General features: G+C 46.1%; 1 protein-coding gene across 2 annotated transcripts in view; it reads right to left on the reverse strand.

Moving 5' to 3' along the window:
• GRAMD1A (GRAM domain containing 1A) overlaps positions 1-6,832 on the reverse strand; it is a 96,986-nt gene extending 90,154 nt beyond the window's left edge. Inside the window, exon 1 of one of the 2 annotated variants that reach the window (XM_073570503.1) lies at positions 6,325-6,832. In XM_073570503.1, coding sequence (XP_073426604.1) covers positions 6,325-6,626 — 302 coding nt within the window. In that variant the 5' untranslated portion in view covers positions 6,627-6,832. The remainder of the gene's footprint in view (positions 1-6,324) is intronic. The other variant, XM_073570504.1, reaches the window with a different exon arrangement.
• Positions 6,833-19,040: the final 12,208 nt, after the last annotated feature.

Below are 19,040 nucleotides of genomic sequence, written 5' to 3' on the forward strand. Positions count from 1 at the left end.
GAGACCCTGAAGGACAAGGCTTGCATAACCTTCTATGCCATCCGAAGGAAACTCTACCATCTGAAGCCGCCAGTGAGGGTCTGGCTAAAAATTTTTGATTCCATAATCACACCAATCCTCCTGTACAGCAAGTGAAGTCTGGGGCCCTCACACATACCCAGACTGGTCAAAGTGGGATTCCAGTCCAATAGAAATATTCCACCTGGAATTCTGTAAATATCTTCTCCAAGTCCATCGGAGCACCACCAACAGTGCCTGCCGGGCTGAGCTGGGGAGATTCCCATTGCACCTAGCGGTCCTGAAGAGGGCGCTGTCCTTCCAGGCTCACCTACAAAGTAGCAACCCAAACTCTCATCACCACAAAGCCATGCTACATGTAGGTGGTCCGCAAAAACCAAGACCCCTGGATCAGCTCGCCCAAATCCAACCTGACCGAACTGTCAACCAAAGCAACCTGACAAAAGCCAGAATCAGGAAGATGGTAGAAGAGGGGCAGGAGAGGTACGTCAGTGACTGGAAGAATGAAATCAGCAGCTCTCAGAAACTGACCATGTACCAGAGTCTACAGAGAGACTACAAGCTGGCTCCATATCTGGAGAAACTCTTAGACCCCAGGGACCACCAGAAGCTGAGCAGGTATAGACTCAGTGCCCACAATATGGCCATCGAGGTCAGCCTGCACAGACAGAGTTACAAGCCCAGAGAAGACAGATTGTGCCTACACTGTGACCTGGAGGCCCTGGAGGATGAGACCCATTTCCTGCTACACTGCACCAAATACTCAGCAGTGAGGGACACTCACCTCAGGAGACTATCCAATCTCTTCCCGGATTTCAGCTCCATGAAGGAGGAAGAGAAAACATATATCCTGCTGGGGGAAGAAGAAAGTGCGGTGGAGATAGCAGCGCAGTATGTGAGCGCATGCCATAGGCTGCAAGAAAGACAACCATGATATGCCTTGGACTTCCTTAGCTCCAACCCTGTATCCCATCCATCATTCCCTCAGTCCCAAACCATTATTTTCACAGTCCCTACTCCCTATTCCCTACTGTACACATGCTTTGGCAAAACTAATGTTTATTTGGTCCTGCCAATAAAGCTTCTTTGAATTTGAATTTGTGTGTGGTCATAGTAATACAGAATCACAGTGCCACCTAATGGTCATTGTAGACACACAGGCTCTAAACAGAGACGCAAAACAATTTAGTACTATATATAGTGTGTGCTACTCCTTCTCCATCTTTGTCTTCTTGGTCCACATCTCCTTCTCCACTTGGTCCTCATTTGTCTTCTCCTTCTTCTCTTGGTCCTCGTTCGTCTTCTCCTTCTTCTCTTGGTCCTTGTTCGTCTCCTTCTTCTCTTGGTCCTTGTTAGTCTCCTTTTTCTCTTGGTCTTCGTTCTTCTCCTTCTTCTCTTGGTCCTCGTTCGTCTTCTTCTCCTTCTTCTTCTCTTGATCATCGTTCATCGTCTTCTTCTTTTCTTGGCCCTCGTTCGTCTTCTTCTCTTGGTCCTTGTTCGTCTTCTCTTTCTCTTGGTCCTCATTCTTCTCCTTCTTCTCTTGGTCCTCGTTCATCTCCTTCTTCTTCTATTGGTCATCATTCGTCTCCTTCTCCTTCTTCTCTTGGTCTTCGTTCGTCTCCTTTTTCTTCTTCTCTAGCTCCTCGTTCATCTTTTCCTTCTTCTCTTGGTCCTCGTTCGTCTCTTTCTCCTTCTCTTGGTCCTTGTTCTTCTCCTTCTCCTTCTTCTCTTGGTCTTTGTTCGTCGTCTTCTTCTTTTCTTGGTCCTCGTTCATCTTCTCCTTCTTCTCTTGGTCCTCATTCCTCTTCTCCTTCTCTTGGTCCTCATTCATCTCCTTCTCCCTTTTTTCTCTCTATTAGATTGCAAGCTTGCTGATCCTACTAACTACACTGGAACAAAACCTCATCTGTGTGAAGTGAGGTCAGACATGGATTCTAGGATTTGATTGTGAATCGTAATGCTTAACGTTATTCATTCTACAATAAATTATATTAAACTTTTTATTTTTTTGTGGGGGGGGGGGTAAATGAGTTAAAACCACTTCAGGGGTCAGTACGCAACTGTCCTCAATAACACAAAAACAAGACATTAAAAGTTGCGATATGATTTGCAGAAATATAAATTTATAACTAACTTTTTAACCCAATTGCTGAGGAATAAGTTACAGTTCCCTGAGATCCGGACATGTAGAATATTCACCTAAATTAATCGTTAACCTATTGCGTACAGAATGGAGAAAATAATTTTTGAATAAATCGCTTTACAAACTGGAGCTGATGACGGTCACAGAACGTTCTGCACTATCCATCTGCAATATCAATATCTGACAATTAGGGGGCAGCACAACTACACGAACGACAGAATCTGTGTTGCAGCCCTATAGTACCGAGTCATGGACCATAAAGGGGCAATAATTTGTGTTGACATTTTTGGAAAAAGTTTCCTATATGATCGTAACGTGACTAGATTTCTAATAAAAAAAAAAAGTAATGTAAAGCTTCCATGCTTTACATTACACTTAGCGATACCGTTACACTTAGCGATGCACCAGCGCTCCCGACCACCATATGACGCGGTCAGGATCGCTGGTGCATCGCTATGTGGTCGCTAGTGAGCTGCCACACAGGCAGATCTCACTAGCGACATAGCAGCGGTCGGGGGTCGCTACTTACCTGTCAGACGAGGCGATCCTGACGTCCTCCCGCCCACGTGTCGCTCATCGCCACAGCAGGAAGTGGCCAGCCGACGAGAAACGGCCCAGGACGATCTCGCATGATCAGCGATAACCAGCGGGGGAGCCGGTCGGAGGTAAGTTTCACACATAGCGATATCGCTAGTGATTTCGCTGCTGCGTCACAAAACTAGTGACGTTATAGCGATATTGCTAGCGATATCGCTTAGTGTAACGGGTCCTTTAGAGTAGTGATCAGATTGACTTTATATCCCCTGCTGGTCTAGGGTAGTAAAGAGGTTAATTTTATATTTTATACTATTCTAGGAAAGTGAACAGGTTAATTTTACATTTCCCACTGGTCTTGGCTAGTATAGGTGTAGGGGTCAGGGCAGGGCTGAGGGAGATGTGGCGATGATGCGGTTGTACTGCTGCTGATAGGCGGGAGAGGTGTGCTGGTCCAACAGAACTGGGGGGTGACCCACTTCTTAGCGCAAACAGACTGAAGACTGAGACAGTGCTGTAGTTCAACAGGTCTTATTTTATTCACCAACTTTGCCGATGTCCACACTTTAATACAGGACTGTTCACTTTTCCTCCTCACACCAACCCGGGTACCTTAGATGCCTCGGTGACACTGTAGTGGTGTCCTCTGCGGTTCTCCTCACTGTGACTGCCCTAGGCACTTCCACCACAGCACTTCCCCGTTCAAAGTACACCGGTACCTATTCCGTTCAGACTGTCTCCGTCTGATGCTCCTGTGTTCCTGGGTCACCCCCCGTGACCGTCTCTACTGGTGCTCTCTGAGGGCTCTCCATTGCACAGCAGACCCTCCTTTCTTAGTGAGCTCCCCTGGCTGACTCCACCTTCCGGAAACTTCCCTCAGCCTTTATACTGCCACCCTAGGTAGCCCCGCCCACCGTCACCTGACAGTCACCTTCGACCAATGAGAGTGACCTTGACCTATGGCAGTTACATAACTACTTTTCTCCTGTGCTCTCCACTGCCCTCTAATGGTCACTCTCATTACGGCACCCTTTTCTCCTCATCTCAGTGTTTCTATTCCTACACTGAGCTATTCCCTCTACCTCTCACTACAGGTAAATCCCTACGTCAGGTCAACCTCCCTACATAGGGAATATAACTTTAATTCCTAGGGGTACTAGAAAATTCTGACCCTAGACCACTGCCCAGTTAGCTACCACCTAGATTTAGCCCTGTCTTGTGCATGACCTCCTCTTTATAAGCCCATCCTGCCCTCATCTACAGTAGTAAGACCATCTCTTGACTATATGGCACTGCGGGGACAGTGCTGATTTCAGTTTTCACCTCTTTTTTATACATATTGTTGTCTGTCAAGTTTTGTAGGATATTCTCAGTGATGATGCCGTACATTACCAAGAACAATGAAACTTACCAAGCACAATCGTTCACGTATATATCACATACAGTCATGGCCAAAAGTATTGACACCCCTGCAATTCTGTCAGATAATATTCAGTTTCTTCCTGAAAATGATTGCAAACACAAATTCTTTGGTATTATTATCTTCATTTAATTTGTCTTAAATGAATAAACACAAAAGAGAATGAAGCAAAAAGCAAAACATCGATCATTTCACACAAAACTCCAAAAATGGGCCGGACAAAAGTATTGGCACCCTCAGCCTAATACTTGGTTGCACAACCTTTAGCCAAAATAACTGCGACCAACTGCTTCCGGTAACCATCAATGAGTTTCTTACAATGCTCTGCTGGAATTTTAGACCATTCTTCTTTGGCAAACTACTCCAGGTCCCTGATATTTGAAGGGTGCCTTCTCCAAACTGCCATTTTTAGATCTCTCCACAGGTGTTCTATGGGATTCAGGTCTGGACTCATTGCTGGCCACCTTAGAAGTCTCCAGTGCTTTCTCTCAAACCATTTTCTAGTGCTTTTTGAAGTGTGTTTTGGGTTATTGTCCTGCTGGAAGACCCATGACCTCTGAGGTAGACCCAGCTTTCTCACACTGGGCCCTATATTATGCTGCAAAATTTGTTGGTAGTCTTCTGACTTCATAATGCCAAGCACACGGTCAAGCAGTCCAGTGCCAGAGGCAGCAAAGCAACCCCAAAACATCAGGGAACCTCCGCCATGTTTGACTGTAGGGACCGTGTACTTTTCTTTGAATGCCTCTTTTTTCTCCTGTAAACTCTATGTTGATGCTTTTGCCCTAAAAGCTCTACTTTTGTCTCATCTGACCAGAGAACATTCTTCCAAAATGTTTTAGGCTTTTTCAGGTAAGTTTTGGCAAACTCCAGCTTGGCTTTTTTATGTCTCGGGGTAAGAAGTGGAGTCTTCCTGGGTCTCCTACCATACAGTCCCTTTTCATTCAGATGCTGACGGATAGTACGGGTTGACACTGTTGTACCCTCGGACTGCAGGGCAGCTTGAACTTGTTTGGATGTTAGTGGAGGTTCTTTATCCAACATCCGCACAATCTTGCATTGAAATCTCTTGTCAATTTTTCTTTTCCGGCCACATCTAGGGAGGTTAGCCACAGTGCCATGGGCTTTAAACTTCTTGATCACACTGCGCACGGTAGACTCAGGAACATTCAGGTCTTTGGAGATGGACTTGTAGCCTTGATATTGCTCATGCTTCCTCACAATTTGGTTTCTCAAGTCCTCAGACAGTTCTTTGGTCTTCTTTCTTTTCTCCATGCTCAATGTGGTACACACAAGGACACAGGACAGAGGTTGAGTCAACTTTAATCCATGTCAACTGGCTGCAAGTGTGATTTAGTTATTGCCAACACCTGTTAGGTGCCACAGGTAAGTTACATGTGCTGTTAATTACACAAATTAGAGAAGCATCACATGATTTTTCGAACAGTGCCAATACTTTTGTCCACCCTCTTTTTTATGTTTGGTGTGGAATTATATCCAATTTGGCTTTAGGACAATTCTTTTAGTGTTTTTTCATTTAAGACAAATTAAATGAAGATAATAATACCAAAGAATTTGTGTTTGCAATCATTTTCAGGAAGAAACTGAGTATTATCTGACAGAATTGCAGGGGTGTCAATACTTTTGGCCATGACTGTATAGACCTGAGAGGGACCCATAAAAGGTGCACAGATATCGATGCTTGCAGGACAGGTGACAGGTTGGGAAACAATTTAGATATAGGACCAGTGACTACACCTTCCCAGCCCATGACTAGACTACCTGCTGTTCTTGTCCTCCCTCCAGGATAGTCCTTCCTGACAGTGAGAGCCTAATGAGGGTCCTAATGTCACAGGATGGGGGAGAATGAGGCACCTGAGCATCCTCCTCATTTCTGGGTCCTATTTGTGTGTTTCAATCAACTCCTGATCCTCAACAGCCTCTGATCACCCTCAGGAAGGGGTTTAGTCCCTGAAAATGTCCTTATTTTTTTGCAGATTTGTACAGATAAAATTTTGCGCTTTCTGCATGAAATTTACTTTTCTGATTTCACATTCCTCCATACTACAGGTGACATTGTGTTTACAAGGTTTATCTGCCCAGTTATATGTGATATTGACTCTTGCTCTAGCCCACCCACAGGACAGGAGGAGGAACTGCATGCACTAAAACAAATGTAGTGAAGAATATGTAGAAAGTCATCACTCACCATCCTCCTCCGCCTTCTTTCCTGCTCAGCCATTTTTTCAGCAGCCCTCGGCGCCGCTTTGGTGAAGCGCTTGGCGTGGAGCAGTTGGACCATGCTTCATCCTCACTGGATGGAGTCACCTCTATTGCTGGGGGCTTTAAATCTTTTCCTCGGACCTTTGTCACCTCATTTTCGCTCCCACCACATGGCTCTGGAGACCATTTACCTTTCTTCAGCTTCAGGCGCCGTCGTCTGGCACTTGGCGTGGAGGAACATGACCACAACTCAGGAGGCTTCAGCTGCCTAAAGGTTTCCATGGCCATTAAACTTCAGGGATGAAGGTTGCAAGCTCCTTGACCATTATGGCCTAAGTTTTTTTTTTGGTAAATCCAGCGTTTGTATAGACCTAAAAAAAATGGTGATTCCAATGATCCGACACAGAAGGCTTCACCCAGGCTTCAAATATGAAAATTTCCTTCCAACCCTTAAAATTTCAAGTCATTGCCTTCCACGTAGCAATATAGTCGCTGAATCTGGAGAGTCGGAGATAAGGAAAGAGATCCAAACCAATTAATTTAAAACCGCTTGAATAACGTAAATGCTAAATATCCCTGTAGATGAAAGCTCCTCACCATCCGGTGACGCGGATTCTGTAGAGGAGCAAAGTCCAGAGGCAATGCACCATGATAAAGCTGCAACCGGAGGAGAACACGGAAGGTCCTCGGTCCTCTGCCCTCCTACGAATAGTCCCGAGATTGGACAATCTGACTCATTTTCATACATTGCACAATATCCACATTTCTGGGTAATCCAACGCCTTTTCCAGCAGCTTCCTGACACTGAGATGATGGCCTTGTATAATGGAAGGAGATTTATTGAGGTCTTCAGAAAAGTTTGACCACTCGTCCTTCGGTGTTGTCACGCTCTGGATAAAGTTCTCCTTTTATCTGATGGGCGACAAAAACAGAAATGATGAAAGGGGAAAGGGGAACATTAATATGAGAGAGGGTGTGATGAGAATAATCAGCAGTGAGTAAGGGCCACAAAAAAGTGCAAATCTGTCAGAAAACAAGACCAGGGGACATATTAATGACCTAACGTCAGTAAGTTGTACCATAAGCCTCGCCTTGTGGAACTCCAGTAAAGTGGCGGAGCTTGAGCTGCAGTACCAGACCCAACCAGGGCACAAGTGTGGTGCTGTTTTGAGAGAAAAATAAAAGCAGCCATGTTTTGCCAATCCTTGTAAGGGTATGTTTCCACGTTCAGGAATACATCCGGATTAGCTGCGTATTGGACACTGCGAACAGCCGCAGCGTTTAATCTGCAGTGCCCAGATGTTACAGCTTAGTAGAGAGGATTTTATGAAATCCCGTCTCCACTATGCGTCCTAATACGCGGGTGACACACCCACGAAACCGGACATGCGGCGCGTCTTTTTAGACCACAGCATGTCTGTTTACCTTGCAGAGACGCTCAGTGTTCAATGAGCACATCCGGAATCACCGCGCACACAGAAGGGATGGGGCTTTGGGCGGAGCGGGCTTCCGCTCTGTCCGAAACGCAAGGAATACGCTATGTGGAAACATACCTTAAGACAGGAGCAGCAATGAAGTGGTGGTGGCCGGTTATTTATAGGAAGCTGGCGATTTCACTTCTCTGCAATGTCTTCTCCTCAAGACAGAAATGGATGAGAACAGAAAACAACTGCACCAATGGAGACTGTGATTAAAGCCGTAAATATTCGTTCCATAATCTGCAGAAGGGGCGGGGCTAATATTGGCGCCATATTACAGGTGACGAATCCTGCTCATTAATCCCAGCGCTCAGATTATTATGCACAATGGCAGCGCTGGGTGGGATGAATGACAGCGATAAAGTAAAGCAACGGCCAATCAATGTCTCCTGTATTAATGGCTGCAGCAGAATAAAGCCGTATACAGTAGATATGGGAACACTATACATACAGGACAGGAGGAGTGGTACTGTGCAGTGTATATATACAGGACAGGAGGAGTGGTACTGTGCAGTGTATATATACAGGACAGGAGGAATGGTACTGTGCAGTGTATATATACAGGACAGGAGGAGGAGCGGTACTGTGCAGTGTATATATACAGGACAGGAGAAGAGGTACTGTGCAGTGTATATATATACAGGACAGGAGGAGTGGTACTGTGCAGTGTATATATACAGGACAGGAGGAGTGTTACTGTGCAGTGTATATATACAGGACAGGAGGAGTGGTACTGTGCAGTGTATATATACAGGACAGGAGGAGTGGTACTGTGCAGTGTATATATACAGGACAGGAGGAGTGGTACTGTGCAGTGTATATACAGGAAAGGAGTAGTGGTACTGTGCAGTGTATATATATACAGGACAGGAGAAGAGGTACTGTGCAGTGTATATATATACAGGACAGGAGGAATGGTACTGTGCAGTGTATATATACAGGACAGGAGGAGTGGTACTGTGCAGTGTATATATACAGGACAGGAGGAGTGGTACTGTGCAGTGTATATATACAGAACAGGAGTGGTACTGTGCAGTGTATATATACAGGACAGGAGGAGTGGTACTGTGCAGTGTATATATACAGGACAGGAGGAGTGGTACTGTGCAGTGTATATACAGGACAGGAGTAGTGGTACTGTGCAGTGTATATATACAGGACAGGAGAAGAGGTACTGTGCAGTGTATATATATACAGGACAGGAGGAGTGGAACTGTGCAGTGTATATATACAGGACAGGAGGAGTGGTACTGTGCAGTGTATATATACAGGACAGGAGGAGTGGTACTGTGCAGTGTATATATACAGGACAGGAGGAGTGGTACTGTGCAGTGTGTATATACAGGACAGGAGGAGTGGTACTGTGCAGTGTATATATACAGGACAGGAGGAGCGGTACTGTGCAGTGTATATATACAGGACAGGAGGAGTGGTACTGTGCAGTGTATATATACAGGACAGGAGGAGTGGTACTGTGCAGTGTATATATACAGGACAGGAGGAGTGGTACTGTGCAGTGTGTATATACAGGACAGGAGGAGTGGTACTGTGCAGTGTATATATACAGGACAGGAGGAGCGGTACTGTGCAGTGTATATATACAGGACAGGAGGAGTGGTACTGTGCAGTGTATATATACAGGACAGGAGGAGTGGTACTGTGCAGTGTATATATACAGGACAGGAGGAGTGGTACTGTGCAGTGTATATATACAGGACAGGAGGAGTGGTACTGTGCAGTGTATATACAGGACAGGAGTAGTGGTACTGTGCAGTGTATATATACAGGACAGGAGAAGAGGTACTGTGCAGTGTATATATATACAGGACAGGAGGAGTGGTACTGTGCAGTGTATATATATACAGGACAGGAGGAGTGGTACTGTGCAGTGTATATATACAGGACAGGAGGAGTGGTACTGTGCAGTGTATATATACAGGACAGGAGGAGTGGTACTGTGCAGTGTGTATATACAGGACAGGAGGAGTGGTACTGTGCAGTGTATATATACAGGACAGGAGAAGAGGTACTGTGCAGTGTATATATACAGGACAGGAGGAGTGGTACTGTGCAGTGTGTATATACAGGACAGGAGGAGTGGTACTGTGCAGTGTGTATATACAGGACAGGAGGAGTGGTACTGTGCAGTGTATATATACAGGACAGGAGGAGCGGTACTGTGCAGTGTATATATACAGGACAGTATGAGTGGTACTGTGCAGTGTATATATACAGGACAGGAGGAGTGGTACTGTGCAGTGTATATATACAGGACAGGAGGAGCGGTACTGTGAAGTGTGTATATACAGGACAGGAGGAGTGGTACCGTGGAGTGTATATATACAGGACAGGAGGAGTGGTACTGTGCAGTGTATATATACAGGACAGGAGGAGCGGTACTGTGCAGTGTGTATATACAGGACAGGAGGAGCGGTACCGTGCAGTGTATATGTACAGGACAGGAGGAGTGGTACCGTGCAGTGTATATATACAGGACAGGAGGAGCGGTACTGTGCAGTGTGTATATACAGGACAGGAGGAGCGGTACTGTGCAGTGTATATATACAGGACAGGAGGAGTTGTACTGTGCAGTGTGTATATACTGGACAGGAGGAGCGGTGCTGTGCAGTGTATATATACAGGACAGGAGGAGCGGTACTGGGCAGTGTATATATACAGGACAGGAGGAGTGGTACTGTGCAGTGTATATATACAGGACAGGAGGAGTGGTGCTGTGCAGTGTATATATACAGGACAGGAGGAGTGGTACTGTGCATTGTATAAATACAGGACAGGAGGAGCGGTACTGTGCAGTGTATATATACAGGACAGGAGGAGCAGTACTGTGCAGCGTATATATACAGGACAGGAGTGGTACTGTGCAGTGTGTGTATATATACAGGACAGGAGAAGTGGTACTGTGCAGTGTATATATACAGGACAGGAGGAGTGGTACTGTGCAGTGTATATATACAGGACAGGAGGAGCAGTACTGTGCATTGTATATATACAGGACAGGAGGAGTGGTACTGTGCAGTGTATATATATATATATATATATACATACAGGACAGGATAAGTGGTACTGCACAGTGTATATACAGGACAGGAGGAGAGGTACTGTGCAGTGTATATATACAGGACAGGAGGAGTGGTACTGTGCAGTGTATATATACAGGACAGGAGGAGAGGTACTGTGCAGTGTATATATACATAATAATAATAATAATAATAATAATAATCTTTATATAGCGCTAACATATTCCGCAGCGCTTTACAGTTTGCACACATTTTCATCACTGTCCCCAATGGGGATCACACTCTAAATTCCCTATCAGTATGTCTTTGGAGTGTGGAAGGAAACCGGAGTACCCGGAGGAAACCCACGCAAACACGGGGAGAACATACAAACTCCTTGCAGATGTTGTCCTTGGTGGGATTCGAACCCAGGACCCCAGCGCTGCAAGGCTGCAGCGCTAACCACTGAGCCACCGTGCTGCCCACAGGACACGAGGAGTGGTACTGAGCAGTGTATATACAGGACAGGAGTGGTACTGTGTAGTGTATATATACAGGACAGGATGAGTGGTACTGTGCAGTGTATATATACAGGACAGGAGGAGTGGTACTGTGCAGCGTATATATACAGGACAGGAGGAGTGGTACTGTGCAGTGTGTGTATATATACAGGACAGGGGCAGTGGTACTGTGCAGTGTATATATACAGGACAGGAGGAGTGGTACTGTGCAGTGTATATATACAGGACAGGAGGAGTGGTACTGTGCAGTGTGTATATACAGGACAGGAGGAGTGGTACTGTGCAGTGTATATATACAGGACAGGAGGAGCGGTACTGTGCAGTTTATATATACAGGTGTATATATACAGGACAGTATGAGTGGTACTGTGCAGTGTATATATACAGGACAGGAGGAGTGGTACTGTGCAGTGTATATATACAGGACAGGAGAAGAGGTACTGTGCAGTGTATATAGACAGGACAGGAGGAGTGGTACTGTGCAGTGTATATAGACAGGACAGGAGGAGTGGTACTGTGCAGTGTGTATATACAGGACAGGAGGAGTGGTACCGTGCAGTGTATATATACAGGACAGGAGGAGCGGTACTGTGCAGTGTATATATACAGGACAGGAGGAGTGGTACTGTGCAGTGTGTATATACAGGACAGGAGGAGCGGTACTGTGCAGTGTATATATACAGTACAGGAGGAGCGGTACTGGGCAGTGTATATATACAGGACAGGATGAGTGGTACTGTGCAGTGTGTATATACAGGACAGGAGGAGTGGTACTGTGCAGTGTATATATACAGGACAGGAGGAGTGGTACTGTGCAGTGTATATATACAGGACAGGAGGATCGGTACTGTGCAGTGTATATATACAGGACAGGAGGATCGGTACTGTGCAGTGTGTATATACAGGACAGGAGGAGCGGTACTGTGCAGTGTGTATATACAGGACAGGAGGAGCGGTACTGTGCAGTGTATATATACAGGACAGGAGGAGTGGTACTGTGCAGTGTGTATATACTGGACAGGAGGAGCGGTACTGTGCAGTGTATATATACAGGACAGGAGGAGTGGTACTGTGCAGTGTGTATATACTGGACAGGAGGAGCGGTACTGTGCAGTGTATATATACTGGACAGGAGGAGCGGTACTGTGCAGTGTATATATACAGGACAGGAGGAGCGGTACTGGGCAGTGTATATATACAGGACAGGAGGAGTGGTACTGTGCAGTGTATATATACAGGACAGGAGGAGTGGTACTGTGTAGTGTATATATACAGTACAGGAGGAGTGGTACTGTGCAGTGTATATATACAGGACAGGAGGAGTGGTACTGTGCAGCGTATATATACAGGACAGGAGGAGTGGTACTGTGCAGTGTATATATACAGGACAGGAGTAGTGGTACTGTGCAGTGTATATATACAGGACAGGAGAAGAGGTACTGTGCAGTGTATATATACAGGACAGGAGGAGTGGTACTGTGCAGTGTATATATACAGGACAGGAGAAGAGGTACTGTGCAGTGTATATATACAGGACAGGAGGAGTGGTACTGTGCAGTGTATATATACAGGACAGGAGGAGTGGTACTGTGCAGTGTATATATACAGGACAGGAGGAGTGGTACTGTGCAGTGTATATATACAGGACAGGAGGAGTGGTACTGTGCAGTGTACATATACAGGACAGGAGGAGTGGTAATGTGCAGTGTATATATACAGGACAGGAGGAGTGGTACTGTGCAGTGTATATACACAGGACAGGAGGAGTGGTACTGTGCAGTGTATATACAGGACAGGAGGAGAGGTACTGTGCAGTGTATATATACAGGACAGGAGGAGTGGTACTGTGCAGTGTATATATACAGGACAGGAGAAGTGGTACTGTGCAGTGTATATATACAGGACAGGAGGAGCGGTACTGGGCAGTGTATATACAGTATACAGGAAAGGAGTGGTACTGTGCAGTGTGTATATACAGGACAGGAGGAGTGGTACTGTGCAGTGTATATAGACAGGACAGGAGGAGTGGTACTGTGCAGCGTATATATACAGGACAGGAGGAGCGGTACTGTGCAGTGTAAATATACAGGACAGGAGGAGCGGTACTGTGCAGTGTATATATACAGGACAGCATGAGTGGTACTGTGCAGTGTATATATACAGGACAGGAGGAGTGGTACTGTGCAGTGCATATATACAGGACAGGAGGAGAGGTACTGTGCAGTGTATATACACAGGACAGGAGGCGTGGTACTGTGCAGTGTATGTATACAGGACAGTATGAGTGGTACTGTGCAGTGTATATATACAGGACAGGAGGAGTGGTACTGTGCAGTGTATATATACAGGACAGGAGAAGAGGTACTGTGCAGTGTATATATACAGGACAGGAGGAGTGGTACTGTGCAGTGTATATATACAGGACAGGAGGAGTGGTACTGTGCAGTGTGTATATACAGGACAGGAGGAGTGGTACTGTGCAGTGTGTATATACAGGACAGGAGGAGTGGTACTGTGCAGTGTATATATACAGGACAGGAAAAGAGGTACTGTGCAGTGTATATATACAGGACAGGAGGAGTGGTACTGTGCAGTGTATATATACAGGACAGGAGGAGTGGTACTGTGCAGTGTGTATATACAGGACAGGAGGAGTGGTACTGTGCAGTGTGTATAAACAGGACAGGAGGAGCGGTACTGTGCAGTGTATATATACAGGACAGGAGGAGCGGTACTGGGCAGTGTATATATACAGGACAGGATGAGTGGTACTGTGCAGTGTGTATATACAGGACAGGAGGAGTGGTACTGTGCAGTGTATATATACAGGACAGGAGGATTGGTACAGTGCAGTGTATATATACAGGACAGGAGGAGTGGTACTGTGCAGTGTATATATACAGGACAGGAGGAGCGGTACTGTGCAGTGTGTATATACAGGACAGGAGGAGCGGTACTGTGCAGTGTGTATATACAGGACAGGAGGAGCGGTACTGTGCAGTGTATATATACAGGACAGGAGGAGTGGTACTGTGCAGTGTATATATACAGGACAGGAGGAGTGGTACTGTGCAGTGCATATATACAGGACAGGAGGAGAGGTACTGTGCAGTGTATATATACAGGACAGGAGGAGTGGTACTGTGCAGTGTATATAAACAGGACAGGAGGAGTGGTACTGTGCAGTGTATATATACAGGACAGGAGGAGTGGTACTGTGCAGTGTATATATACAGGACAGGAGGAGTGGTACTGTGCAGTGCATATATACAGGACAGGAGGAGAGGTACTGTGCAGTGTATATATACAGGACAGGAGGAGTGGTACTGTGCAGTGTATATATACAGGACAGGAGGAGTGGTACTGTGCAGTGTATATATACAGGACATGAGAAGAGGTACTGTGCAGTGTATATATACAGGACAGGAGGAGTGGTACTGTGCAGTGTGTATATACAGGACAGGAGGAGTGGTACTGTGCAGTGTGTATATACAGGACAGGAGGAGTGGTACTGTGCAGTGTATATATACAGGACAGGAGGAGCGGTACTGTGCAGTGTATATATACAGGACAGTATGAGTGGTACTGTGCAGTGTATATATACAGGACAGGAGGAGTGGTACTGTGCAGTGTATATATACAGGACAGGAGGAGCGGTACTGTGAAGTGTGTATATACAGGACAGGAGGAGTGGTACCGTGCAGTGTATATATACAGGACAGGAGGAGTGGTACCGTGCAGTGTATATATACAGGACAGGAGGAGCGGTACTGTGCAGTGTGTATATACAGGACAGGAGGAGCGGTACCGTGCAGTGTATATATACAGGACAGGAGGAGTGGTACTGTGCAGTGTATATATACAAGACAGGAGGAGCGGTACTGTGCAGTGTGTATATACAGGACAGGAGGAGCGGTACTGTGCAGTGTATATATACAGGACAGGAGGAGTGGTACTGTGCAGTGTATATATACAGGACAGGAGGAGTGGTACTGTGCAGTGTGTATATACTGGACAGGAGGAGCGGTGCTGTGCAGTGTATATATACAGGACAGGAGGAGCGGTACTGGGCAGTGTATATATACAGGACAGGAGGAGTGGTACTGTGCAGTGTATATATACAGGACAGGAGGAGTGGTACTGTGCATTGTATAAATACAGGACAGGAGGAGCGGTACTGTGCAGTGTATATATACAGGACAGGAGGAGCAGTACTGTGCAGCGTATATATACAGGACAGGAGTGGTACTGTGCAGTGTGTGTATATATACAGGACAGGAGAAGTGGTACTGTGCAGTGTATATATACAGGACAGGAGGAGCAGTACTGTGCATTGTATATATACAGGACAGGAGGAGAGGTACTGTGCAGTGTATATATACAGGACAGGAGGAGTGGTACTGTGCAGTGTATATATACAGGACAGGAGGAATGGTACTGTGCAGTGTATATATACAGGACAGGATAAGTGGTACTGCACAGTGTATATACAGGACAGGAGGAGAGGTACTGTGCAGTGTATATATACAGGACAGGAGGAGTGGTACTGTGCAGTGTATATATACAGGACAGGAGGAGAGGTACTGTGCAGTGTATATATACATAATAATAACAATAATCTTTATTTTTATATAGCGCTAACATATTCCGCAGCGCTTTACAGTTTGCACACATTTTCATCACTGTCCCCAATGGGGCTCACACTCTAAATTCCCTATCAGTATGTCTTTGGAGTGTGGGAGGAAACCGGAGTACCCGGAGGAAACCCACGCAAACACGGGGAGAACATACAAACTCCTTGCAGATGTTGTCCTTGGTGGGATTCGAACCCAGGACCCCAGCGCTGCAAGGCTGCAGCGCTAACCACTGAGCCACCGTGCTGCCCACAGGACACGAGGAGTGGTACTGAGCAGTGTATATACAGGACAGGAGTGGTACTGTGTAGTGTATATATACAGGACAGGAGGAGTGGTACTGTGCAGTGTATATATACAGGACAGGAGGAGTGGTACTGTGCAGCGTATATATACAGGACAGGAGGAGTGGTACTGTGCAGTGTGTGTGTATATATACAGGACAGGGGCAGTGGTACTGTGCAGTGTATATATACAGGACAGGAGGAGTGGTACTGTGCAGTGTATATATACAGGACAGGAGGAGTGGTACTGTGCAGTGTGTATATACAGGACAGGAGGAGTGGTACTGTGCAGTGTATATATACAGGACAGGAGGAGCGGTACTGTGCAGTTTATATATACAGGTGTATATATACAGGACAGCATGAGTGGTACTGTGCAGTGTATATATACAGGACAGGAGGAGTGGTACTGTGCAGTGTATATATACAGGACAGGAGAAGAGGTACTGTGCAGTGTATATAGACAGGACAGGAGGAGTGGTACTGTGCAGTGTATATAGACAGGACAGGAGGAGTGGTACTGTGCAGTGTGTATATACAGGACAGGAGGAGTGGTACCGTGCAGTGTATATATACAGGACAGGAGGAGCGGTACTGTGCAGTGTATATATACAGGACAGGAGGAGTGGTACTGTGCAGTGTGTATATACAGGACAGGAGGAGCGGTACTGTGCAGTGTATATGTACAGTACAGGAGGAGCGGTACTGGGCAGTGTATATATACAGGACAGGATGAGTGGTACTGTGCAGTGTGTATATACAGGACAGGAGGAGTGGTACTGTGCAGTGTATATATACAGGACAGGAGGAGTGGTACTGTGCAGTGTATATATACAGGACAGGAGGAGTGGTACTGTGCAGTGTATATATACAGGACAGGAGGATCGGTACTGTGCAGTGTGTATATACAGGACAGGAGGAGCGGTACTGTGCAGTGTGTATATACAGGACAGGAGGAGCGGTACTGTGCAGTGTGTATATACAGGACAGGAGGAGTGGTACTGTGCAGTGTATATATACAGGACAGGAGGAGTGGTACTGTGCAGTGCATATATACAGGACAGGAGGAGAGGTACTGTGCAGTGTATATATACAGGACAGGAGGAGTGGTACTGTGCAGTGTATATATACAGGACAGGAGGAGTGGTACTGTGCAGTGTATATATACAGGACAGGAGGAGTGGTACTGTGCAGTGTATATATACAGGACAGGAGGAGTGGTACTGTGCAGTGCATATATACAGGACAGGAGGAGAGGTACTGTGCAGTGTATATATACAGGACAGGAGGAGTGGTACTGTGCAGTGCATATATACAGGACAGGAGGAGAGGTACTGTGCAGTGTATATACACAGGACAGGAGGAGTGGTACTGTGCAGTGTATATATACAGGACAGTATGAGTGGTACTGTGCAGTGTATATATACAGGACAGGAGGAGTGGTACTGTGCAGTGTATATATACAGGACAGGAGGAGTGGTACTGTGCAGTGTATATATAAATGGACAGGAGGAGTGGTACTGTGCAGTGTATATATACAGGACAGGAGGAGTGGTACTGTGCAGTGTGTATATACAGGACAGGAGGAGTGGTACTGTGCAGTGTATATATACAGGACAGGAGGAGTGGTACTGTGCAGTGTGTATATACAGGACAGGAGGAGCGGTACTGTGCAGTGTATATATACAGGACAGGAGGAGCGGTACTGTGCAGTGTATATATACAGGACAGCATGAGTGGTACTGTGCAGTGTATATATACAGGACAGGAGGAGTGGTACTGTGCAGTGTATATATACAGGACAGGAGGAGTGGTACTGTGCAGTGTATATATACAGGACAGGAGGAGCGGTACTGGGCAGTGTATATATACAGGACAGGAGGAGCGGTACTGTGCAGTGTATATATACAGGACAGGAGGAGTGGTACTGTGCAGTGTATATATACAGGACAGGAGGAGTGGTACTGTGCAGTGTATATATACAGGACAGGAGGAGTGGTACTGTGCAGTGTGTATATACAGGACAGGAGGAGTGGTACTGTGCAGTGTATATATACAGGACAGGAGGAGTGGTACTGTGCAGTGTATATATACAGGACAGGAGGAGTGGTACTGTGCAGTGTGTATATACAGGACAGGAGGAGTGGTACTGTGCAGTGTATATATACAGGACAGGAGGAGTGGTACTGTGCAGTGTATATATACAGGACAGGAGGAGTGGTACTGTGCAGTGTGTATATACTGGACAGGAGGAGCGGTACTGTGCAGTGTATATATACAGAACAGGAGGAGTGGTACTGTGCAGTGTATATATACAGGACAGGAGGAGTGGTACTGTGCAGTGTGTATATACAGGACAGGAGGAGTGGTACTGTGCAGTGTGTATATACAGGACAGGAGGAGTGGTACTGTGCAGTGTATATATACAGGACAGGAGGAGTGGTACTGTGCAGTGTATATATACAGGACAGGAGGAGTGGTACTGTGCAGTGTGTATATACAGGACAGGAGGAGTGGTACTGTGCAGTGTATATATACAGGACAGGAGGAGTGGTACTGTGCAGTGTATATATACAGGACAGGAGGAGTGGTACTGTGCAGTGTGTATATACTGGACAGGAGGAGCGGTACTGTGCAGTGTATATATACAGGACAGGAGGAGCGGTACTGGGCAGTGTATATATACAGGACAGGAGGAGTGTTACTGTGCAGTGTATATATACAGGCTAGGAGGAGTGGTACTGTGTAGTGTATATATACAGGACAGG

Source organism: Dendrobates tinctorius, unplaced genomic scaffold, assembly GCF_039654945.1.
Source record: "Dendrobates tinctorius isolate UK_male_01 unplaced genomic scaffold, ASM3965494v1 ptg000028l, whole genome shotgun sequence".
Lineage (NCBI taxonomy): Eukaryota > Metazoa > Chordata > Amphibia > Anura > Dendrobatidae > Dendrobates > Dendrobates tinctorius.